We start from the raw sequence: 23,865 nt of genomic DNA on the forward strand, positions 1-23,865 counted from the left end.
ACGGAGTCCGTGAGCTGCAGTTACAAAAGACGTTTATTCAAACTTTGAAGCCTCGCTTTAAAGCCTTCCTGATCCCGCCCTCCCCGGGCAGGAATGCTGTAGGGGGCGCGTATTCACAGTCCCGTCCCACATGTGGGCTTTTCCCCTTGCTGGTGAAGCAGGCTTGGCGCCCTCTTTGGGACCTGATTCGATGCTGGTGTGCGCTGCTTTGTGAGCCGGTTCGAGTGTGCTGGGAAGTGGGTGGCCACAGTATCACACTTGCTGTAAAGAAACGACCCCTACCATTTGAGCTACAATTTATGGTTCTCAACCTTGACTGTTTTTAGAAACTATTTTTCAATTTGCAAGCATTGTGATGTTTAGTGCCCCATCCCCAAAAACCAACAAGGCTATGGTGAACTACCTTCTTGAGTGGCTGCAGTATTTCTAGTGAAGGAATTCCCACCAGATTATTGGGTAGGGAGTTCCAGGAGTTATGTCCAGTGATGACGAAGGATCAGTGATGTATCTCTGGGTCAGGATGCCATGCAGCTTGCAGGGTAACCACCAGTGTTTACGTTCTGTTATGCCAGCACCCTTGATATTAAAATAAGAGTTCATATGTCTTCCATCTTGTGCAATGGAAGGACTGTTTCAAATTGAAAGGTTTTGTCAAAGTAGATTTGACGAGCCATTGCATTGAACTCCACAGATGGTATATCCAAAGAATGGAGGGAATGAATGCTTAAAGTTTAAAATTCAAAGTAAATGTATTATTAAAGGATGTATGTACAACCCTGAGATTCATTTTGTTGTGGATTGCGGATGGAATGTTAAACAAGCAGGCTGCTTTGTTCCGGATGGCCTGGTGCTTCTTGAATGCTGTTAGAGCTTGTTCATCAGAGCCTTTGGAGAAAATTCCATAACACTCCTGGTTTCTACCTTGTAGATGCTCCAGGCTTTGCAATGTCATACAGCACAACAGCCAGACTCCAGCAGCCACATTTGATGTTCTTGTCATTGTGTCTCTCTGAAGGTTGATGGTAGGGTTGATGAAAGTTGATGATTTGGTGATGACAATTCCACTGAATGTTATGGGTAGATAACTACATTCTCTTGTTGGAATGGGTCATTGCCCAGAATTTTATGATGCAAATATCACTTGCTAGTTATCAGCACGTGCACAAGTATTGATTGTCTTTCTTGCATACAGGAAAATAACACATTATATTTGCCGAGGAGTCATTAATGGAATGTAATAGTCTGCAATCATCAGTGACTTGATGAAGGAATTAGCCCTAAGGAATGCCTGCACTGATTTCCTGGGGCTGGTATGATTGCATTTCAATAACCCTAGCTATGTGCAATGTATGACTACAACCATTTAAGTGTTTCCTCCTTGATTGACTTGAGTTTCAGCAGGATAATACCTACTGACTACAGTCAAATGCTGCTTTGATGTCAAGGGCAATTACTGTTATCTCAACTTTGCTCTGAAATCCATATTTGGACCAAAGCGGTGATAAAGTCTTAAAGCCAAGTGGTCCGGATGAAACCCAAACTGATCTTTGTTAAGGTTATTAACAAAGGTTTTCAGAAACCGAAAAGTACTGTCAATTGTTAATGATTTAGAGAAGACCAATTAAGCTGTAATCGTCCAGTTTGTTCTGAGTTTGTGAACAAATCAAATTTTACAGAGATCAGACCATTCATTCGTCACTAACACAGGTTGAGTACTTTTATCCACAATTCTGAAATCTGAAAAGCTCCAAAATCCAAAATTTTTTCAAGTGCTGACATGACGTCACAAATGGAAAATTCCTCAAGGCACCGGTAAGATTCGCGGGTGATATGCAAGCCTCTGCACATAACAGACAGTGCTGAGAAGTGACCACACATATGTAATCAACAGAAGTTAATGAAAAATAGAAAACTGCTGCATAAGAGAGAAACGAAGATCTCAATTATGTAGTGAAAGAATACATTTATCAGCGTTGAAGTGAACATACGCCGCTTAACAGTATGCTGATCATGAAATAAGCAAAGATCTATCACAACAAACTGATAATTGAAGGTAATTGTGAATATTCTGCAGATTGGTTGCAGAAATTTAAGTATAGGTACGGTATTATTTTTTAAAAAAGGGTTAAAAAATTTTAAAGATAAAAAGTCTATTGATCATGAAGCATTAATAAGTTTACGAAGGTCGCTACTGATGAAAATCTAGCATCAGAGCAAGTCTACAATGTTGAATGTTTTTATACCCTATACAAAACCTTAAAAAAGGTAAAATACAAATGCAGTGTACTGTAACCTTTTAATCAAAACACAGTATCATAGGTGGAGACTGAAAACCTGCTGCTGATTTTTGTGATGCAGCTGACAATTCATAGCACCTTGTGGACACCCAGTTTTGAGCAGGCAAATCTCAGTTCAACATCATTCTTTACAACTTCCACAACCTTCAACTGGATCCTGTCATCAAAACATCTTTAACTAACCCCTACTCTCTGCTTTCCACAGGGATTTCACCCTCCATAGTTCCCTTGTCCATTACACCCTCCCTTGATCTCCCTCACCTACATTTTGGGTCCCAAACAGTTCTTCCAGGTGAAGCAACACTTCACCTGTGAACTGGTTGGAGTCATCTTTTGTATCTAATGCTCCTGGTGTGGCCTCCTCTACGTCGGTGTGATCTGACATAAATTGTGCTTCGTTGAGCACTTTTGCACAATCTGCAACAAGCAGAGTTTCTCAGTGATCAACCATTTTCATTCCAATCCTCATTTCCAATCTGTCAGTCCATGGCTTCCCTTGCTACCCAGATCTTGAAGGAGCTCCACATCATATTCCATCTGGGTAGCCTCCAATCTGATGGCATGCATATTGACCTCTCTATCTTCAGCAAATGAGGCAGAATTAGCTCTCAAGTCTCAGAGCCAGTGTGACAGCAATATCCTTCCAGATTCAAACACAGTGGTGCTGCTACCAAATTATTCTTGAAGATGAACACTGAAGACAATACATTGCATGCCTTTGCTACTTTCTGTGCTTCTTCCAAGTATAATTTGTTGGATTAGGTAAGATGGTAAGCAATAACTATAAGGAGTTTGCTGGCTGATTTTTAACTCAATGCCATAAAAGCCCCAGGGTTCCTTTCTCCTGCCTGAGCATCACATTGTTGAGCCTGATTCACTGGACCATACTCTTCAGCTGGCTGGTGGTGTACTGGCATCTGCACCGGACTTCAAGGCAAGTGGTCCCGGGTTCAAGTCCGGATGGCTTCTTGCATGCTTTCCATCCGTGCTGGGTTGAGCATCGAGCTAGCAACTTGGCCTCATAAAAAATAAACCGACAAATGCCAAAGAAATGGCAAGTTTTCCACCCAAGTCGCCACAAGGCACGGAAAGGAACAACAAGCAGATCACAGCTTGTTAGACCATCTACCTCTGAAAAGTTTGTCCCAACTTAAACATTTGCTCTCAAATCTTCATGAAGAAGACAGCACATTGGACTGGTTGGGAACAACTTTAGAGTCTAGGGCGATGCTACATAGTCCAGCTGGCATCATACTCTTCCCATCTTGTTTTGAAATATTGTGGTTGTAATAAATCTAGAGGCTTGCCCAGTCATCTCAGAGGGCAGTTAATAGTTGTGGAACTGCTGTTGCATGCAAGACACATCTGGTAAAGATGGAAGGCTTTTTCAGTTACATTAACATGTAGCAGTTGCCTGGTTATATGGCAGTTACATTCTTCTTCTTCTTTCGTCTTGCGCCCTTAACTCCAGGAGCAGTCATCAGGGTGCCATCATGACAAGCCTTGCACCAGTCTGTTCCACCTGTTGCAGTTGTGTGCCAGAACCTGGGTCACTGCAAATGTCTTCCCTGTCCATTCTTTAATGTTGTTCATCCATCTTTTCCTCTGTCTGCCTCTCCTTCTTTTCCTCTCCACAGTTCCTTGAAGAACGGTCTTTGCAAGGCCACTGGATCTTGTTACGTGGCCATACCATTTCAGCTTTCTTTTCTTCACCGTTGTGAGAAGGTTTCCATGGGGGCCAATGTGGTGCTGGATGGTCTTGCAGTTATATATTTAACTGAATTTAAATTCAGCAGCTGCCCTGATGGAATAAGAATGCACATCAGCTAAATTAATTATTGTGCAATTACTATGTTCAAGAAGCACCCTCATTCTTCCGTTTGTTTGACTAAAGATATTGTTCTGGGTTTATGTCTCCAGTCAATTAATATGCTCATCTCTGAAAGCCTCTGCAGGTACCTTTCATCTAATGGAAGACACAGAAAGTATTGCGTGCAGAAATCATTTGGTTTCAGCATAGGAATATGGTAGGAATAAAGAAAGGAAAAACAGGTGCAGGAGTGAGTCATTTGGCCTTTTGGGAAGCTCAACTACTCAGTACAATTGTGGCTGATTGTCTATACTGATATCATGTTCACATCAACTCCCCACCTCCTGTGATGCCTTTTGATTCTAGAAATATATCTTCCAAAGATAAAATTCTTCGATTTGGCCTCCATCTCCTTTAGTGGATAGAGGATTCTACAAGTTCACCACCTCTGGGAGAAGAAACTTCTTTTCTCAATCCTAAATATATTATCCCATATCCTGAGACTACTAACCCTCAAGACCCCACCTCAACAAGGAAAATATCACCTCTTGCATCAGTCACCTAGCTCTGTCAGAATTTTGCATGGTTTAATGAGATCCACTTGTTCTTCCCAACCCTGGAAAATACAGGGTAGTCAACACAATCTCTCCTCACACAAGAGTCCTGCCATGCCTCACATTAATCTGACAAACCTTTATTATGCTCCCTCTATATCCTTTCTCGTGTAGGAAGGTCAAAGTAGCACACAATACTCCAGATCTGGTCTTATCAAGCCTATGTATAAATGTAGCAAGACTTAGTTAATCACGTCACCAAAACCTTCTGCAATGTGAGTCAACATACCAGGCCTTTCAAAATTCCTGATACACCTCATTCACTTATCTATTCTCCCTCGTCTATCTCCTGTCAGACACTGACCAAACAGCAGATCAAAGGACAATAATTGCTCAGAGAATGAACAACATTTATCTGATCAATTTGCAGGATTTTGTATCTATGACCTTGTGGATTAAAATAGGCAGTGTCCCAGTATACCCTACCATTGGCCCAAACCAAGAAGATTATGAGAACCCTACATAAAGTGTCATATCTACAAAATAAAAGGAACAAACAGTTACATTCTCTAAAAGGAAGCATGCAATCTAATAGAATCTGGTCCATGGAATATTTATAAAATGTAAAGTAATAAATATGAGGTACAAATGAAATGCTGTGAATACAAATTATGACATAGTTGCCCCCTCGTCTTCTGGAGAAAAGTTCCACAGACACCAATGAACATTCCTTCACTTTATTTATTCTTCTGATGTGAAACTAGGCAGTGAATGCAATTGGACCATCTGACCAGGAGAATTTACTGCAGAGGGCAATGTGTAATTATACAAAATCACTTACAGGTGTCCTCGCTTTACGAATGTTCATTTTACGCCACTTCGCTTTTACAAAAGACCTACATTAGTAACCTGTTTACACATTACAAAGAGGATTTTCACTTTTATGAACATTTTTCCCCTATAAATTAATGGTTCTTCTCTATACGCCATTTTGGCTTAAGAAAGGTTTCATAGGAACACTCTACCTTCGTAAAGGGGGGCACACCTGTACTTCACAGTGGTAGTCACTAGCTTAAGTTTTTTCTTGCTAGCTCAGTCACAATAAAACAAAATAATTGATTTATTGATCATTACAGAATGTCTCTCTGAAGCTACTGGCTCCTTCCCCTTGTTCCCAACTACGATTCCACTCTCCATGTCCCCTTCCTACTCTCAGTCCGCGATAGTCTTAGGCACCATAACGATACATGTGTGCCTAAGACCTTTGCAAGTTGTATTTATAGATGTGTCAGGTTAACATCGACACTGCCATGGATGCCATAATAATCACTGAGGTTACCTTTCCTTCACAGCCTGTAAAGTGACTCGGGATGCTGTGGAACGGAATGACAATGGAAGATGAAATGGAATCAGTGCCTCGCTCCGATCACCTTCAATGTTCAGGAAAGAATGGGACACATTGTCTGACAAATGGAAACAAAAAGAACATCAATAGCAACAGCAGAGAGAATGAACACCTTCTATCAGGGCAGTCTGCAGAAATCTGTTTTGCTATCTTTTGAATAGGCACCTTTGTGCATCCTTTGTGTTGTTGCATGTAGGTCTATAACCTAAATGAATTAACATGAGGACAGCTCCCCACCAAGAACCCACCTTTAGTAGAGAATCCAACACAAAACATAACATATTCTGTCCTAAGTATGTATTGTATTGTATTGTTAAGATGGATTGGGTGTTAATAATTCATTGCAGTGTACTCTTCTGCTGAAATGGCAGAGTATCTGACAGTCTGTGGAAAACTTCTCAACTACACTGATGGCATTGAAGCAAATCAAGCAGAAATCCTGCAACGCACAGATTTAGTTGCATTTTAATTCCCCTTTCTGGTGTAACATCCATCCTTACCCTGCTCTCCTTGCTCTTCCTCCTGTACCAAAGCAAATTCCTTCAGCCTCTCCTCTTCAGACAGGTGGCTGTGCAAAGAACCCGAGTCTTCATCAGATTGACTGCCTCGACGACTAATCACACGATAAATACCAGAATCCAAGACATTAAAACTTTCCTGAGAAAACGAGGAAATCAAAATTAAAAATCTGAGTAGTTAATGGTGAAGCTCTGGGGCAAAGCCTTTGCTGGAAAAAGTAGCCTACAGGTGATGATGATGTTGCATTGAAAACCACATAACAACATTTGGACAACATGTTCTCTTTCTGCACCAAACTCTCCGCAACATTGTACAGGGAGAGGCAACTAACAAAATCATGACATCTAGCAGCAAGTAGAAATTGGCAGGAAGACAGAGAGATCTGTTGGAAGGGTGTGGTGAAGCTGACAGAGAGAAAAAGACTTGCACCCTGCTATAGATGGGTGGGTTAATAAATTTGCAGATGATACCATGATTGGTAGAGTTGAGGATAGTGTAGAAGACTGGCAAAGAATATAGTGTGATATAGAACAGTTGCAGATATGGGCTGAGAAATGGCAGATGGAGTTTAACCCAGGTAAATGTGAGGTGTTGCACCTCGGTAGGGCAAATGCAAGGAGACAGCACACTGTCAAGGGCAAGATCCTTCACAGTGTTGGTTAGCAGAGATCTTGGGATTCAAGTTCATAGCTCCATGAAAGTGACTACACAGGTTCATAAGGTGGTTAAGGAGGATTATGGAATGCTTACTTTTATTAGCTGAGGCATTGAGTTCAAAAGTCAGGAAGTTATGTTGCAACTTTATAAAACCCTATTTAGGCCACATCTGGAGTATTGCACTCAGTTCTGGTCACCCCATCATAGGAAGGACATTGAGGCTTTGGAGAGGGTGCAGAAGAGGCTTAACAGGATGCTGGTTTTGAGGGCATGTGCTATCACGAGTAACTGGATAAACTTGGGCTGTTTCCTCCGGAGTGGCGGACACTGACGGGAGATCTGATCAAGGTTTATAAGAGTATGAGAAGCATAGATAGAGTGGACAGAGAGTATCTTTCCTAGGGTTGAAATATCTGATACCAGAGGGCATGCATTGAAGGTGACAGGCGGAAGGCTCAAAGTGGATGCGAGGGGAAAGATTTGTTTTTTTAACTCAGAGTGTAGACACCTGGACTGTATTGCCTGGTCTGGTGGTAGAGGCAAATACATTAGAAGTGTTTTAAGAAACGTTTGAATAGGCTCATGGATTTAAGGAAGATGGAGGGATACAGACACGGTGCAGGTAGGAGGGATTAGTGTTTGGGTGTTTCTGATTTGCTTCTTAGCTGATTCAGCACAACACTGTGGGCCAAATGGCCTGTTATTGTGTTGTACCAAATGGTGCATGCGAATTCCTTGGGCATTAATGCATCATTCCATCAATCGATCTGCCATGGCAAACGCAGACAATGAGTTTAGTGCTGACATCTCTTGCAACGGTTACTTTCCAATACCAGCAGGCAGCTAAGTTATTAACCTCAATTGTTCTGGAGAGAGGACAATCCCTCAAAAAAATTATTAAACTAATAACGTTGGGTGTTCACTTACCTGTTAAGTCAATTCTAAAACTGAAATTTTGTTAAAAAGAGCATCAACATTAAGATGGTCCATTCCTTGCTGTGAAGAGCCACACCACTGTCACCCCAGCCTATGGAACCTGGCGCCAACAATCTTGACCGATAACTTGCACAAATATTTTGCTCATATGAAAGATCATCACAAAGAACATACGTGTGAAGAGAAGCTGCTCCTACGACTGCTACAGGCTGAGTCAAAGGGCTCCAGCTTTAGCAAAATCTCCTCTAAGCGGGCAATAAGATGGCTCTGGGTGGCTGAATCCAGCTGTGTCTTCAGATGCTCTAATCTATCCACGGGCAACAGCTTACGGGTCTGAGGAAACAAACACCAACAATAAGGTCAACGGGCACAAGGTGAAATGGCTTGTATTTAAGACTTTTTATTCACTTTCCCTGCTAGGTCTATTTCTTGTTTAACTTTCAAAATAATCCTATCCACGCAACTGCGAGCACATGCTCACTTTACATACATTACATGTTCCTTCCTGCTTTGAAACACAGGATTCTGAGGAAGCTTTGTAAAATAGATGCCAAGAGGATATCTCCTCTCATGTGTGAAATCTAGACCTTGATTTATAACTTCACATTAAGATGTCACCCACTTGAAACTTGGATGAGATGAAATAAATGCCTTTTCTTATAAATTCTAAGGGATTCTCATGAATACTTCCAGAATTGTAATACACTGATGGGAAATGCTGATTTTTGAAATGAAGCCAGTATTAAATGGCAAGGCAGACTGTGGGAGTTTGGGTGAGCTATTGCAGGATGGAGCATTGGATGTAGATGGGAAATGACTTGATTACAAGGGCTACTATTTCAACAGTTCACTGTGAGCTAAGGTAACTCCAGAATGGATTAAAGTGGAGGGACCGGCAATGTTCACATAAGAAGCAGCTAATACAAACTCCCACATTAGAACAGAAATCACTGTAGCTCCAAAAAAACATCTTGTATATGGCAAATAATCCTTCTCAACAGCACATCAACCTGGTAATATTTCAAAGATTTTTACATTTCTCACTGATAAAACTCCCACTTAAATCAGAAAGTTGTGGACTTGATCTCAATTCAGAGATTGCAACGTTGCTGCAGTTTAGTAAAACAAATAAACCAATGGATGCTGGAATGTGGAACAAAACCAGATATGCTGGAAAAATCAGCTGGTCAGGCAGCATCTACCGCAGTGGTTCCCAACCTTTTCTATGCCCCACACCCCTAGGAAATGTTTGATTAATGTTCGCACCCCCTACAAAAGTAACATCACATTTGAAGATGAAGAAGTCTAATTTCTCATTTTTGAACCACAAATTGAACCACATACAATACTGCAGGTGAACAAATTGAACTTTAAAAAATAAGCTTTTAACTCAGTGCATAAAATGCAAATATAAATTGAGTAATTAGATTCTAATTTATTCAGAAAAAATAGTAAACAGTAAAATCAATCCCAATTGTGAACATGAAATTCAATGACTTCTTTGCTCCTGCTTCTCATTCATAATTTGGTCAAAACATGGATCTTTCTTGCTGACTGCGATCCACAGGTCTGGCTGTGGATTCAGGCGATTCCTAGATTTTGTCTTGATTGACAAAAGAGAACTGAATCCAGATTCACACAAGTATGTTGTTGCAAATGGAATAAGGACACGGAGTGCTTCTCCACCAAGTCTTGGGAACATATCCAGTGCTGCACACCAAAACTCCTCCAAAGTCTTGCTTTCAAATTGCATTTCAAGAGCTCGATTTGTCCGCAAATCAATAAGATCTTCCTTCAGCTCTTCATCATCAGACATTTTCTCCAAATTGTAGGAATATGGATTCTTCTGAAATCTTCAGGCCTCCAGCAGCAAAACATCCATCAAACGATTCTGACGACATTTCCAAATAAGCCACAATTTCTTGATGCACAGTAGGAGTTATGGATCCAGCATCATCAAGAGTCTCTTCTAGTGAAGGAAAATTTAAGAGACTGCCTCTTTCCATCCTTCGACGCCAAAGATGTAACTTTTCTTTGAAGGCATTCAACTTTACACAAGGCTTCAATATGTTTATCCCTTTTCCTTGAAGAGAACCACTCAGGTCATTCATACAAGTGAAATTGCCAGCTAAGTAAGCCAGCATTTGGGCGAATTCCTGTGATTCCATTGCCCCAACCAGATCACATTCATGCTCTTCCAGAAAAACTTTGATTTCTTCCCGCATTTCAAAAAAGCAGGTTAAAGTTTGTCCTCGTGACAACCAACAGACTTCTGTGTGGAAAAGCAAAACTGAATGCTCACTTCCCAGATCCTCACAAAATAATTTGAAGATGCGATAGTTCAAAGCACGCCCCCGATCCAGGTGGAAAAGCTACGGGGACACGACATGACTTTTTAGGCTACTCTTTACTGTATTTACACACCAATTTCCAATGATTACCAGAGATATGAACTCCCATCACGATTCAAAGTCTGCAGTGATACCTCCTCAACTAACACAATTCAAAATTATCAATGATTTAAGAAAAAAACCTTTTACAAGGAAAAAAAACGTTTGAAATTCAAAAACTTCAATGCATTGAGACAAATATGAATGAATGACTTCAGCTGCTTTTTATCAAAATGTGGCTTTTAAACATTTTATAATTGAATAATTTACCTACCGTCTGCGGGTTTGGTTTTAAGGCGAAATTGTTGCTCGATGGTTGATTCAGGATGTATAAAGGTTTTGGCATTATGAGATGACTTTTTAACTCTGAGATGTAACCTAGCTAAAATTGATGAGACTCCTCAACTCTGCAGTGTAAGTCCCAGGTAACACTGATGAGAATCCTCAACGCTGACTCGGGCAACGGGAGACTGGAGTGAGTTTACGTCTCTCTCGACTCGGGCAGCGGGAGACTGGAGTGTGCTTGGAAATAAACATTACTACCACTTCTCAAGGCACACTGGCAGCTGGCTGAGTGACGACTTGTGACTCGTCACTCAAGGACACAAGCCACTCTTTGTCGCACCCCCTGAAATTCCATCTCGCACCCCCTGGGGGTGCGGGCACCCCAGGTTGGGAACCCCTGATCTATGGAAAGGGAAACAGGTTAACATTTCACTCGTTTAACTGCACTGAGAAAGAGAGAAAGCAACTTAATAATAAAGGTGAAGGAGAACAATTGGTGGACGTCGTGTTTGCTTATCCATACCTACTGATGAGGCCCAAAGCCAGGAGACAGAAAAAAACCGAAACGTGAAATAAAGCTTTATTCAGTAAAACCATGCAACTGCAAAAATCTCAAAACCCAACAGTACATCCTAAAGCACGACTACTTAAATGGATTACTCAAGAACATTCAAGACGTTGATGGGAACAATGACCAATTAGTGAAATTCAGCCTGGGATTGGTTGTCAGCTGACCAATAGGTGTTGGTTATTTTGGCTCACCGTAATAGTAGAAAAAAGGGAATGTCAGCAGTAGGATGCATTGAGGGACAGCCATTGAACAGACAGGTAAGATGCTATGTTTGTGTAGTGTGTTGCAGGTTTGGTGACGTCTGGGTGATGTGGAGAGGCCTGGGTAATGTCAAGAGCTCTGTCCGACTGCAATGCGCTGAGTAAATCAAATACACAAATGACAAAGGGGAGAGTAATGGCTTGTACAGATGGCAAGTCCAGATGCAAACAGAAAGATTAGGTTTTATCTGGAGAATTCAATATTGGGTACTATAGGCTGCAATGTGCCAGATTTTTTAAAATGAGGTGAAAAATTGAAAGAAAATTTGAGCTTACATTGTTCCTTGTTGTAACAGTGCAGGATGCCACTAACAGGTTAGTGTGGAAGTGAGTGCAGGTGTTCTGCAAAGGTGGTTATCACACCTTTGGCATTCCAGGACCTCGTGGCTCTGGAGACGGGTGGACCAAAGGTTGGTGTCTCTGCAGGAATTCGTTGTGTTGTAGGAGACGGAAGATCTCTGGCTGTGTGCCCAGGGACCTGAGTTCTTTGGACACAGAGCTTGTAAAAAGCGACGCAATGGACTTCTAACACCATAAATCAGTTAGTTGTTTGTTATGTCGCTGTGAAACAGAGACACTTCTTTCTCCCTTATTAGGGAGAGAGGGAGCCCATGGTATGTTGAATACTGGGTGAATGAGTAGTCTTTGGGGTACTGCAAGTCTGTGTCTTTGCTGTTGCTTTGCTGCAGCATAAATGCTTGACGGTGGGTGCCGATGCTTTTTTTTTAAACTGGTGGGGGAGGGAGGATTGTTGCTAGGCTGTGCTTACATGTGGGAGGGAGCGGGGGGGGGGGCTTTGGGGTTCTAACATTTAACCATCAATCATTGTTTGGGGGATGCTTGCAAAGAAAAAGAATTTCAGGATATATGTTGTATACATTTCTCTGACATTAAATGTACCTTTGAAACCTTTGAATCACCCCAATCTACATTTGGTTTCTCCAGTGTAGGGAAATCAAACTGAAAACATTGAATACAGCAGACAAAATTGAAAAGGTAAGTGAATTGCCACTTCGCCTGGAATGACTATTTGGGTCCCTGGAATGGAGGAAGGGAAGAAAAGGGGTGAATGGACAGGTGATGCATCTGCTCTAATTGCAAGGGAAGATCCCACGAATGGGGGTGGAAGAGCTATGATGTAAGAAGTCCACAGAACATGCAGAAAGCAAAGGAAAGAGGAGGGTGATACTGCTGTTGGGATCATGTTGGAGTTGGCAGAAATAGTGAAGTATAATAGACTCAGTGGCCACTATATTAGGTACACCTGCTCGTTAATGCAAATACTTAATCAGTCAATCACGTGGCAGCAACACAATGCATAAAATCATGCAGACATGGTCAAGAAATTTAGCTATCGTTCAGAACAAACATCAGAATGAGGAAGAAATGTGATGTAAATGATTTTGACCATGGAATGATTGCTGGTGCCAGACAAGGTGGTTTGAGTACGTCAGAAATTGTTGATCTCCTGGGATTTCCATGCCAGGAGAGTTTACAGATAACGGATAACAGATAACTAGCTCAAGCTGACAGGAAGGTGACAGTAACTCACATAACCATGCTTTACAACGGTGGTGTGCAGAAGAGCGTCTCTGAATGCACAACACATCCAACACTGAAGTGGATGAGCTTTAGCAGCAGCAGACCACATCCGGTTCCACCCTGTACACAAGTGTACATTGAATGAGAAAGCAAATACTAGAGAACTCTTTATTCTAGCTGGGGTAAGAGGAGTGAGAACAGTTATTTGGAAATAGAGGAAATATGGGTGATAAATCTATTCATAATGGCAGGGGGAAGCATATTTCAAGAAGAAGGATGTTGTTCTTCTGGTTAAGATCTTCCAGTATTTCTGGTTTTGTTGCTACAGTGTAATATTATGGAGCATGTTACTGTCAAAATTGCCATTTTTCAATTGAAACATCAAACTTGGTGTCCTGTCAGGTCAGCGTCCAAGCAATATATAGTATATCTCCCAATAAATGTAAAAACAAATTATCATTTCATGATGGCTGAGAGTCATATGCTTTACACAACAATAAACAAACTTCGGAATCATTTCATGCATTGGAGGGTTGGTTGGGATGTCCTGACATAGACATGGAAGTCTCTGTACACCTTTAAGAGGCCAAGATTGGTGTTCTGACAGTGTACACTCACCCTGCTCAGAATAATGGAATGTTGGAAGAGGCAACAGACTTGTGCAGCCAGGGTCCAAATATCCAGCTGAAGGAGTCGCTCGATACACCTCTCCGCTGACAGTAGGCATAGGTGAGTTATCCGTCCATCACCGTGGAGACACAACAGTTTGTTCTTGAAGATGGTCACATTCTGAACATCTTAAGAGTGAAGACAAATCACAGATGAAAGGGAGCCTGTAGCTCAGGAAATTGGTGAGCCTTCCAAAATAATGTTTTTACGAATAATAATTACACCCTGCATGCTAACTTGTACACTTGTGTTTCCTGAGAATATGACAATGTGCACAAATTCTTAACTAATATAACATAGTGCCAAAACATGCTTAATTTTCCCATAGCTCTCACCATGCCCATAATAATCTAGCAGGCATGCATGGGTCCCATTAGCCTGAAGCTCCCAGTCCTCAACAGTACTTAAATCTCACTCAGAATTTCTAGGGGCCTTACATCTGAAATCCTTTAACAGTACTTAAAAGAAGGAAAGCTGGGGCCAGTGCTTCACTTTCCATCAATGTAGTAATTGTTTAGTAAGACAATTAAAACCTGAACTCGTGTCTCAAGAATCTTCAGAGCTAGTAGTTATCTCCCTGTACAAGTGAATGGTACCTCTCAAGACACAAGGACAGGATAAGATGCATGCTAACAATTCATTAAACAGCTGCAAAAAGAAAGCACCAGAACACTAAATGAAAGTGCTGAGTAACCAAACTCAATGCCGTACCTTTTAGCTCGCTCCAGAGAAGCACCTGAACACACTGTGGAATAAAAACATAAATCCCCCGGTCTGTCCAGCTTACAACATAATTCTCACTGTTGGAGGGGAAGAAAAAAACACCAGTTGTTGAGGTTTGTCTAATAATTATTGACAGACCTTTGCCACATTGGAGCGACACAGTAACGTAGCTGTGAGCACAAGGCCCTACATTACAGGCTCATTTCTCATAAGGAGCTTGCACGTTCTCCCCGTGACTGTGTAGGTTTCCTCCAGGTGCCCTGGTTTACTCCCACTGTTCAAAGACGTACCAGCTGGTAAATTAATTAGTCATGGTAACTTCTCTCGTAATTAGGCTTTACATTAAATTGGGGGATTACTGGACAGCATGGCTTGAAGGGCCAGAAAGGCCTATTCTGCGCTGTATCTCAATACACAAATAAATAAATAATATTCTATTCTTTAATACTCACCTCAAGCACAAGAGTCTGGGGAAAGAGATAGACTGCGGAGAACAGGACGTCTGTTTGTATTGTAGCTCAGATCTGAAAAGGAAAGGAAGACCTTTTTGAATGTACCAAACTGCAAAAAAATAACAAGGACAGAAAACATAAAAAGCCCCATGTACTTTGATATAGAGAGCACCCCCTCTAGGGATTCACCAAAATTGTTTCTGAAGCACCTCCAATGCTTTGGTTGGGTCAGCCATTTTTGGTTGGCCATTTTCAGGAATTTCTTTTGATCACAGCTAAATTGACTATTGTCATCTGTGCAGACACTTCACATTATCCACTACTGTTGAATCTATTTCAAATAGGTATTTCGGGGCAGGTGGAATACTAAAAGAAGCAGACTGGATAAATCATTGTCAATACAAACATAAGCAATATACTCTGTGGCTAGGAAGAGCTTGTCAGGTTTGATTCTTCGTGACCTCATGGCAAGATACGGAAGTAGGTCGCCAGGCCTTTCTTCGTGCAGGTACTGCTGCTGCCCAGGTTGGGACCTGGCTGGGTTTGAACTCAGGACCATCTGCTTTGAAGTCCAGTGCTGATGCCACTACACCAGCAGCCAGCCTCAGCAGATGTTAAATGTTTAGATTTCATTAAGCACCTGATGCCACATTACACAGAAAAATTACCCACAAAGTGAGAGTCAATCTTGAGAGTGTAACTGAAATTACCATGAAGAATATGTATAAAGATGTCACAGACTCATTAAAGGCCTTGAGGTCAGTTTTGAATTCATCACTACAATAATAATTAAATGATTAGAAGTGGGAACAGAAACAAAAACAGTGTGAAATATTTTTATATTACAAGACCAACATCATCCTGAGGTAAACAGGTGAGTGAAACCAAAGAATACTTGGTTTTATTCAATTTTGGGATTTGTCTAGATTGGGAGCCAGGAATGCCAGGATAAAAATAATCAGCAAATTTAATTTTGTTTTACATTAAGACCTACAGCTTGCATTTTCATTCTGTACAAAAACAGCTCAAATTTGTCCACAATACAACAAACAAAATCCCAAGGAGCCATCAGAGTTAGGGGCTGGACCAGTAAGTGCCATAAATCTTGTAACAGAAACAAAGGCAAGATGGTTAGACAGTGAAGGAGTAATGAACGCCAGGTAAACAAGTCAGACAGGTTCTATAGGGAAAAACAGAACAACAGACACAAAATGCTGGAGGAACTCAGCGGATCAGGCAGCATCTGCGGAAATGAAACAGTTGATATTTTGGGCCAAAACCTCTTCATCGGACTGGAAAGGCAGGGAGAAGATAGCAGAATAAAAGGGTGGGGAATGGGAAGGAGGATAGCTAGAAGGTGATAGGTGAAGCCAAGTAGGTGGGAAAGGTAAAGGGCTGGAGAGGAAGGAATCTGATAGGAGAGGAGAGTGGACCATGGGAGAATGAGAAGAAGGAGGGGCATGGTGGGAGTGGGGGGAAGAAGGTGACAGGCAGGTTAGGAGAAGAGGTAAGATAGAAGAGGAGGGGAGAGAAAGGGAATTTTTTTCCACCAGAAGGAGTAATTGATATTTATGCCATCAGGTTGGAAGCTATCCAGATGAAATATGAGGTGTTGCTTCTCCACCCCGAGGGTGGCCTCATCTTGGCACAAGAGAAGGCCATGGACCGACATGTTGGAACTGGAATGGGAATCAGAATTAAAATGTTTGGCCACTGGGAAGTTCGGCTTTTGATGGATGGAGTGGAGGTGCTCAGCAAAGTGGTCCCCCAATTGACAACGGGTTTCACCAGTGCAGAGAAGGTCACATTGGGATCACCAGATACAATCAATGACCCCATCAGATTCACAGGTGAAGTGTTGCCTCACCTGGAAGGACTGTTTGTGGCCCCAAATGGAGGTGAGTGGATAGGTGTGGGTCTTTGGCTGCTTGTAGCAGTAAGCGCCAGGACGGTTTTATTACTGCTAAGAGAGCAGGAGGATGGGATGAGTGTGAATATTTGGGAAATGGAGGAGATGCGAGTGAGGGCTACATCAATGGTGGAGGAAGAGAAACCCCATTCTTCGAAGGAGAAGGACATCTTCTGATGTCCTGAAGAGGAAAACCTCATCCTGGGAAGATGCAATGGAGGTGAAGGAACTGAGAAAAGGGAATACTGTTTTTACAGGTGTCAGGGTAGGAAGAGATAGCTAAGAATCGGTTGATTTGTAAAAGGTGTCAGTCAACAGTTTGTCTCCAGGGATGGAGACAGAATAATCAAGAAAGGGGAGGAAGGTGTCTGAAATGGACTAAGTGAATTTAGGGGCAGGGTGGAGAATTAGAGGCAAAGTTGATGAAATTGACAAGCTCAGTATTGGGTGCATGAAATAGCACTAATGCACTCATCAAGGAAAAGAGTTGGGGAGCATTACTGGGGATAGCCTGGAACATGGACTGTTCTACATAGCCAGCAAAGAGGCAGGCTTAGCCATGGCCCGTGCAGGAGCCTGTCATTACCCTCCAAGTCTGGAGAAGGTGGGAGGAGCCAAAGGAAAAATTGTTGAGGGTAAGAACCAGTTCTGCTAGACAAAGGAGGGTGGTGGTGGAGGGGAACTGATTGTTATTGAGAAAGGAAAACAGAGATAGCTTTTCAAGCTGACAGTAGCTTCATCAGTTTGATGCAAGATAATCGATTTTAAACACAACGTTTTTCTCTGCAGTGATACTGCATGACCAGCTGAGTACTCACAGTATTTTCAGCAATTTGATTTTGGAAATGATGAATGGTAAAGGACTACAGGACAGACAGCTGAGAAAGCTGGCAGATAGTTCAAAATATATTTGGGGCAACAAATCAAAATTATAAAACACAAATTACAAAAATTGACTGGTAAGAAGCATTTGCTTGGTCTCAACTGTAGTGATTTGTGCACCATTTGCTGTGGTTTTACAAAGGATACTGAGATGGGCAACATGTGAAAACTGCAAGTTCGATAAAGCTCTTCTGTTATCTGACTTTTGCTTTGGAAAATTTAATGAAAGAGGAAGAAAATTGGTAACTATACTTATGAACCTGTTCAGTTTAATGTCAATTTTAGAGGAGTTATTGAAATCTCTCAGCCATCAGAATGGCCATGTGGATGGATACCAGCCGGACTGAGGTGATGCAGCATGGATTTGCAAAATGTATTACCAATGATTTAAGTTGAACTTTAGAGGCAATTACTATCATGGTGGAACATCTAGGGGAGGTTCTCTTTAAGGCATTTGCTATGGGTTTGTATGAGATATATGCAAATAAGAAAATTAGAGCTAATCTTGCAATGATTGGTATTGGATTGGGAGATAAGAGATTGTGAGTAGAAAAAGAAGTGGTTCATTGATCAGCAAGGTGAGACAAACTGCTCTCCCCCAGGACTAGAAATTCAACTTTTCACAAAAAAAATTGTATGATGTGGGAAGAGGAACAGAGTTTTACGTAAACATTACATCATCCAAAGAAAAATATAGCTTGGATCAAAATAGTGACGTAAACTAATACAGGCATACTAACTAAAAGGATAAAAAAAACTGTGGAGGTAGAAAAATAAAGGATAATCTTCTTGAGATTCAGCACAGACAAACTGGAATGGAAAAGGCCAAGAGAAGATTTTATTAGTGGATTAGAATTCAAAAATGTGAGAAGATGATGCTTCTATTAAATTTCTGTTTGATTGTACTGTATCAGTATTCAGTTCTGAACATAAAGTAACAGAAAAAGATATTTGCTATGAAGTTGAGAACAAAAGGGCACAAATTTAATAATATTATTTATATCGAAATGGATGCATTACTTCCCCACTGGGCAAAGCAGTAGTGAACATCTGAACCTCACTTCTCCAAAAATCTAGGGATTCTGAATTAATTAAGATCTTCACAGCTGTGAACTGCAGCTTTTGTAAGGCACATCCATCAAAGAGCACTTAGCAAGTAGTGGGAAATAAAGTTGTGGGGAGTATCATCAACTTTAGAGTGCCGCCATTTGGTGGTGCTGCCTCACATTCGATCCTGGTCTCCTCTGCTGTTCGTGTGGAGGTTGTAAGTTCTCATTGTGAACATATGGGTTTCTGCAGGTGATCTGTGTTTTTTTTTCAAAATCAAAATACAGATGAATTGTTGGATTATTTAACCACTGTAAATTGACTCTCATGGGGGTGAACTATAGAAGGGGAATTAATGGGGACATGAGAGAGAATGGGTTACAAGAAAATAAGCAAGGATTGTTCTGAGCAGTGGCATAGCCTGAATAGTCGCTTTCTAGGTTTATGAAAATATTGGGCTGAGAAATGACAGTAAAGGAAGAAGCATGTCAGACAAATACCTGAGGGAGACGATGGGAAGTGGAGGCGTTCCCAATAGCTGTTTGAACTGGTGCGTGCTCAGCACCTCCCCTTCAAAGTTCACTTCCCACATCCGAGAACCAGGACGTGCACAGAAGACGAGTGGGTGCGGGGTTCCAAAAGTCTTTGCGCCTGGCAAGAAACAGGCTCCAAATTCTCCATCTCGCTCCTTGTTTCCGATTTTCCAGAACTTCTCTCTGTTATCCAAAAAGTATTTGTGGATTAAATCCGATTACATCCAGCTCTTCACTGTTCATGCCTTCAACACTGATTGTAATTATAACCTGCTACAACGATTCAACTTAAATTTTTAATGTACTGATACACTATCACTCATACTCTTGTCTGTTCAGAGCTATTATTTGGTGCTTTGTTTTCCTTCATTTTATTTCTATTAGAGTAACAGTTGTTCCAGTTTAAGTCTTTTCTCCTTTCCAGCTTTTCCACTTGAAGGCCAGCTTCCACAAAAGAATACTGGAATTACCAGCATGCTGCACACTGACTCTGAATAGAAATGTGAAGTTCTGGCACACAATGCAAGAAAGCTGACCAGTTCAGTGGTTTATCTGACAATGCAAATTGTCCAAAATAGTAAGTAACTTCACAATGCAGAATACCCAAAGTTCAATGAACCTATATAAAACATTAGTTAAATACATAAATAGGTTTGATCAGAAATTATGCACATCAGGGAGGCTCCAGATTCAATCCTGGTCAATGATCTCAACCTCTAAAAGTACCACAACCTCGTCACGGTTAGGAGGCTTGCGTGCCTCAATGACCTGGAGAGCTATGTTGGCTGGAGTCAGGGCTTTATGCTTTGGCTCTTAGTAGGGACACCCCTGCCAAAAAGGTCAAAGGGTAGAGGCCAGACTAAGTGTGGTCCACCAGTCCTCCAGATTCAAGGGTTCAGCTCAGGGCTAACAACACTGACTGGTAAAACAAAACTGAACACCATCTCACTTTTTAAATATATATTATTTCAGTTTTTTGCATGATTTTTAATCTATTACAGTATATACATATACTGTAATTTATTTATTTACAGTATTATTTTTTTTTCTTCTATATTATGTATTGCATTGAACTGCTGCTGCTAAGCTAACAAGTTTCATGACACATGCCGGCGATAATAAACCTGATTCTGATTCAGAAACAGCAATGAAGAATCCTTCTACCTCTAAGTACATTGGTATTCCTGAGTCTCCAGCTGGGACTTGCATGACTGACAGTAATTGATGCACCATCAATAACTCACACTGAGACGTAAGGCGAGATATCGGCTTTTATTGACTGGAAGAAGGAACCAGGAGTGAGTGTCCATCATACAATGTCCTGGAGACTGAGGCCGAGCGTCAGGCCTCAGATCGCCTTTATACAGGGGCCTGTGGGAGGAGCCACAGGAGCAGTCAGCGGGGGGCGTGTCCCGACAGGCACATAGTAATGAAAACCCAGAGGAAAGACTGACGTGTTGAAGGAAACCCTGAACTCTGCCAGAGATGGAAGACCTTTGTTGCTGCCCTAAATGCCAGCGGTGTAACAGGCAGTAACATATACACTATGATCTCATCAAGGTTAGTTAATGGGAAGGCCACAAATACCATCACTGTTGATACCATTAACCGCGTATTTGGGATAACTCTTAAAGAACGTAACTAATTGAGAAAATAGCAGGATTGATTTGAACACTATGCTGCTTAATTGGGACAGAATTCTGCTGCAGAACAGCTTCTACCGAGCGTCAGCTGCATGCACTTGCCTAACCATTAGACACCACATCATGCTTAGAGCAAACAGTTTTCAAATACTGTAGTTTCATTTGCATGTTTGTGCTCAAAACACAGTCATACTTGTCATTGGTAGTTGACAAAGTTTAAGCAGTATTGCAGAGCAACACACACAAAATGCTGCAGGAACTCAGCAGGCTAGGCAGCATCTGAGGAACGGAGTAAACAGTTGATGTTTCAGGCTGAGATCCGTCATCTGGGCTGGAAAGGAAGGGGAGAAGTTGGAGTAAGGTGGTGTTATCACCAGTTAGCTTGTAGTTCCTCCTCCCCTCCCCCACCACCTTACTCTGACTTCTCCCCTTCAGAAAGGTCCTGACTCACAGTAAGAACTTGAATAAAATCACAATGGCCAATAACCAAGGTCGCATTCTAGCAAATACCTCTCTGTGTCGCATAGGTAGCAACGAGTGAGGGAGGAGATCAGCAGCCGGCCCTCCAGGTAGTCAAGCTGCACCACTCGCGAGTCCACTGTTGTAATCACCTGAACTGGAAACATCACGAATGCCGCAGCCTAATTTAGAATAAGAGAGCAATCGATAAAGTGGGTTTGAATGGTCCCGGCTGCAGAAATCTGTCCAATCCAACACTTCCTACCCTCAAACATGAGAGAATCTGCAGATGCTGGAAATCCAAGCAACACACACAAAATGCTGGAGGAACTCAGCAGGCCTGGCAGTGTCTACGGATAAGAGTATAGTTGATATTTCGGGCCAAGACCCTTCATTAGGACTCACTGTGTCATATCTCAAAGCTTCTTTTTGCTAACTTTTGCCAGTTCTGATGAAATTATCAACCTGAAACACTGGCACTATGCTATCTAATCTCCTAAGTATTTCCTGCATTTTCTATTTGATTTCAAATTCCCTGTTTCTTAAGTATTTTCCTTTCAGAGTCCATACTCTAGACAAGTACATTCTCACACATCCAAAGTATAAATACATTTACTATAAATAAAATTCTAAATACAATTTAAACTACCAAAGAAATTCCTTATTACATCTATAGTCTCTCTTAATCATAAAACATTATTAGGAGATAATAAAGAGGAAAGTTTGGCCCACTCAAGGACAACTGTAGCATTTATATATGAGGCCAGCGGAAGTGGGCAAAGTCCTTAAGGAGAATTTTGCACCAGCATTCACCAAAAAGAAGAGAATCACATGCACAATGATGAGTTTAGGAGGACTTTTGATACTTTAGGCCATCTTGACATTAAGTGTTGTGTGAATTGTGAAAAATTAAGATGGATTAGTTCTCAGGACCTGATAGAGTTGATCTCCAAGGTATCGAGCAAAGTAAGGGCTTTGACAGAGATACTTGTATCCTATTTTCCACAGAGAAGGTCTCGGAAGACTAGAATATAGCCAAAAGGGGCCCTTTTCTTTAAGGAGGACAACAGTGACAAACTAGGTAATTACGGGAGAGTGAGGATCACATCAGCATAGGGAAATTGTTGGACAATATTCTTCAGGTCAAGATTGACACACATTTGGAAAAGCATGAACTTATTACGGAAAATAGGTAGTTTGTGTCTCACAGATTTGAGTTTTTTGAGGAAATAGTGAAAAATGCCGATCAAGGTAGGACCATGGATATTGTCTGCATGGCCTTTGGAAAAGCCTCATTATAGGAAGCCCCAGATTAAGACATAAAGTAAACTGAATACTAAAACTGGCTTGATCATAGATGTCAGAAGGAAATAGTGGAACGGTGTTTCCCTGGAAATTCGGGAATAATAGTGTTCTGCAAGGATCAAAGCTGAGACTTTTTGTTTGTGATAATATATACAGTTTGTAAATTAGCTGGGTATAAAAGAATGTAGTCAAAACAGAATGTTTGGAGACAACATGAAAATTGTTGGGGTGAAGATGTTTATCAACTTATACAAGAGGAAACTGATCAGTTGGAAATTTGGGTGAGGAAATGACAAATAGAGTTTACTGTGAGGTGTTGTACATTGGGAGGTCAAATGCAAGCAGAAAGTATACACTGAATGGTAGGACCCTCAGGAGCATTGACAGAGAGGGGGATATTGAAGTACAAGTCCATAGTCTCCCAGAAGCACCAACACAAGGGAATAGGATGGTAGTGAAGGTGTACGGCATGCTTGCTATCATCAATTGCGGCACTCAGTATAAAAGTTGGCAAGCCACGTTACAGCTGTTTAAAACTTCGGTTAGGGCACATTTGGATATCGTGTCACTATTCTATAGGGAAAATAAAGGATGAAGCTTTGAAGAAGGTGCAGAGATGTTGCCTGGATTGGGGTGCAAAAGCTACAAGGAAAGGTTGGACAAACTGATTGTTTTCATTGTGGCATCGAAAGTTGAGGGGCATTCTGATAGCTTATAAAGTGATGAGAGGCGTAGATGGGGTCTTTTCCCCAGAATAGAAATAAATGTCAGAGGGCAAAAGTTTAAAGGGGATATGTGATGCAAGTGTTTTATTTTATGCAGAGAATTCTAAGCGTTTACAGTGTCAGAGGAGGTGTTAGCACCCAGATACTGTATGAGAGCATTGTTTAAGAAGCATTTTGACAGACAGGGAGTAGAGGGAGACAGAGCAAATGGAGGCAGTAATGATTACTTGGATTGGTATCATGGCCAGAGCATACACAGTGGGCTGGAGCACCTGTTCCCTGTGCTTCTATG

General features: G+C 41.4%; 1 protein-coding gene across 3 annotated transcripts in view; it reads right to left on the reverse strand.

Annotated features, from left to right (window-relative positions):
- Positions 1-23,865, reverse strand: part of hps5 (HPS5 biogenesis of lysosomal organelles complex 2 subunit 2) — a 71,111-nt gene that overhangs the window by 19,654 nt on the left and 27,592 nt on the right. For 2 of the 3 annotated variants that reach the window (XM_059975585.1, XM_059975586.1), the window contains exons 6-13: positions 21,595-21,725; positions 19,409-19,624; positions 15,071-15,142; positions 14,607-14,695; positions 13,845-14,023; positions 8,353-8,511; positions 6,567-6,723; positions 6,001-6,124 (exon numbers count right to left, since the gene is read on the reverse strand). In XM_059975585.1, coding sequence (XP_059831568.1) covers positions 6,001-6,124; positions 6,567-6,723; positions 8,353-8,511; positions 13,845-14,023; positions 14,607-14,695; positions 15,071-15,142; positions 19,409-19,624; positions 21,595-21,725 — 1,127 coding nt within the window. The remainder of the gene's footprint in view (positions 1-6,000; positions 6,125-6,566; positions 6,724-8,352; positions 8,512-13,844; positions 14,024-14,606; positions 14,696-15,070; positions 15,143-19,408; positions 19,625-21,594; positions 21,726-23,865) is intronic. The other variant, XM_059975587.1, reaches the window with a different exon arrangement.

The sequence above is a fragment of the Hypanus sabinus genome, chromosome 7 (assembly GCF_030144855.1).
Source record: "Hypanus sabinus isolate sHypSab1 chromosome 7, sHypSab1.hap1, whole genome shotgun sequence".
In the NCBI taxonomy this organism is placed as follows: Eukaryota; Metazoa; Chordata; class Chondrichthyes; order Myliobatiformes; family Dasyatidae; genus Hypanus; species Hypanus sabinus.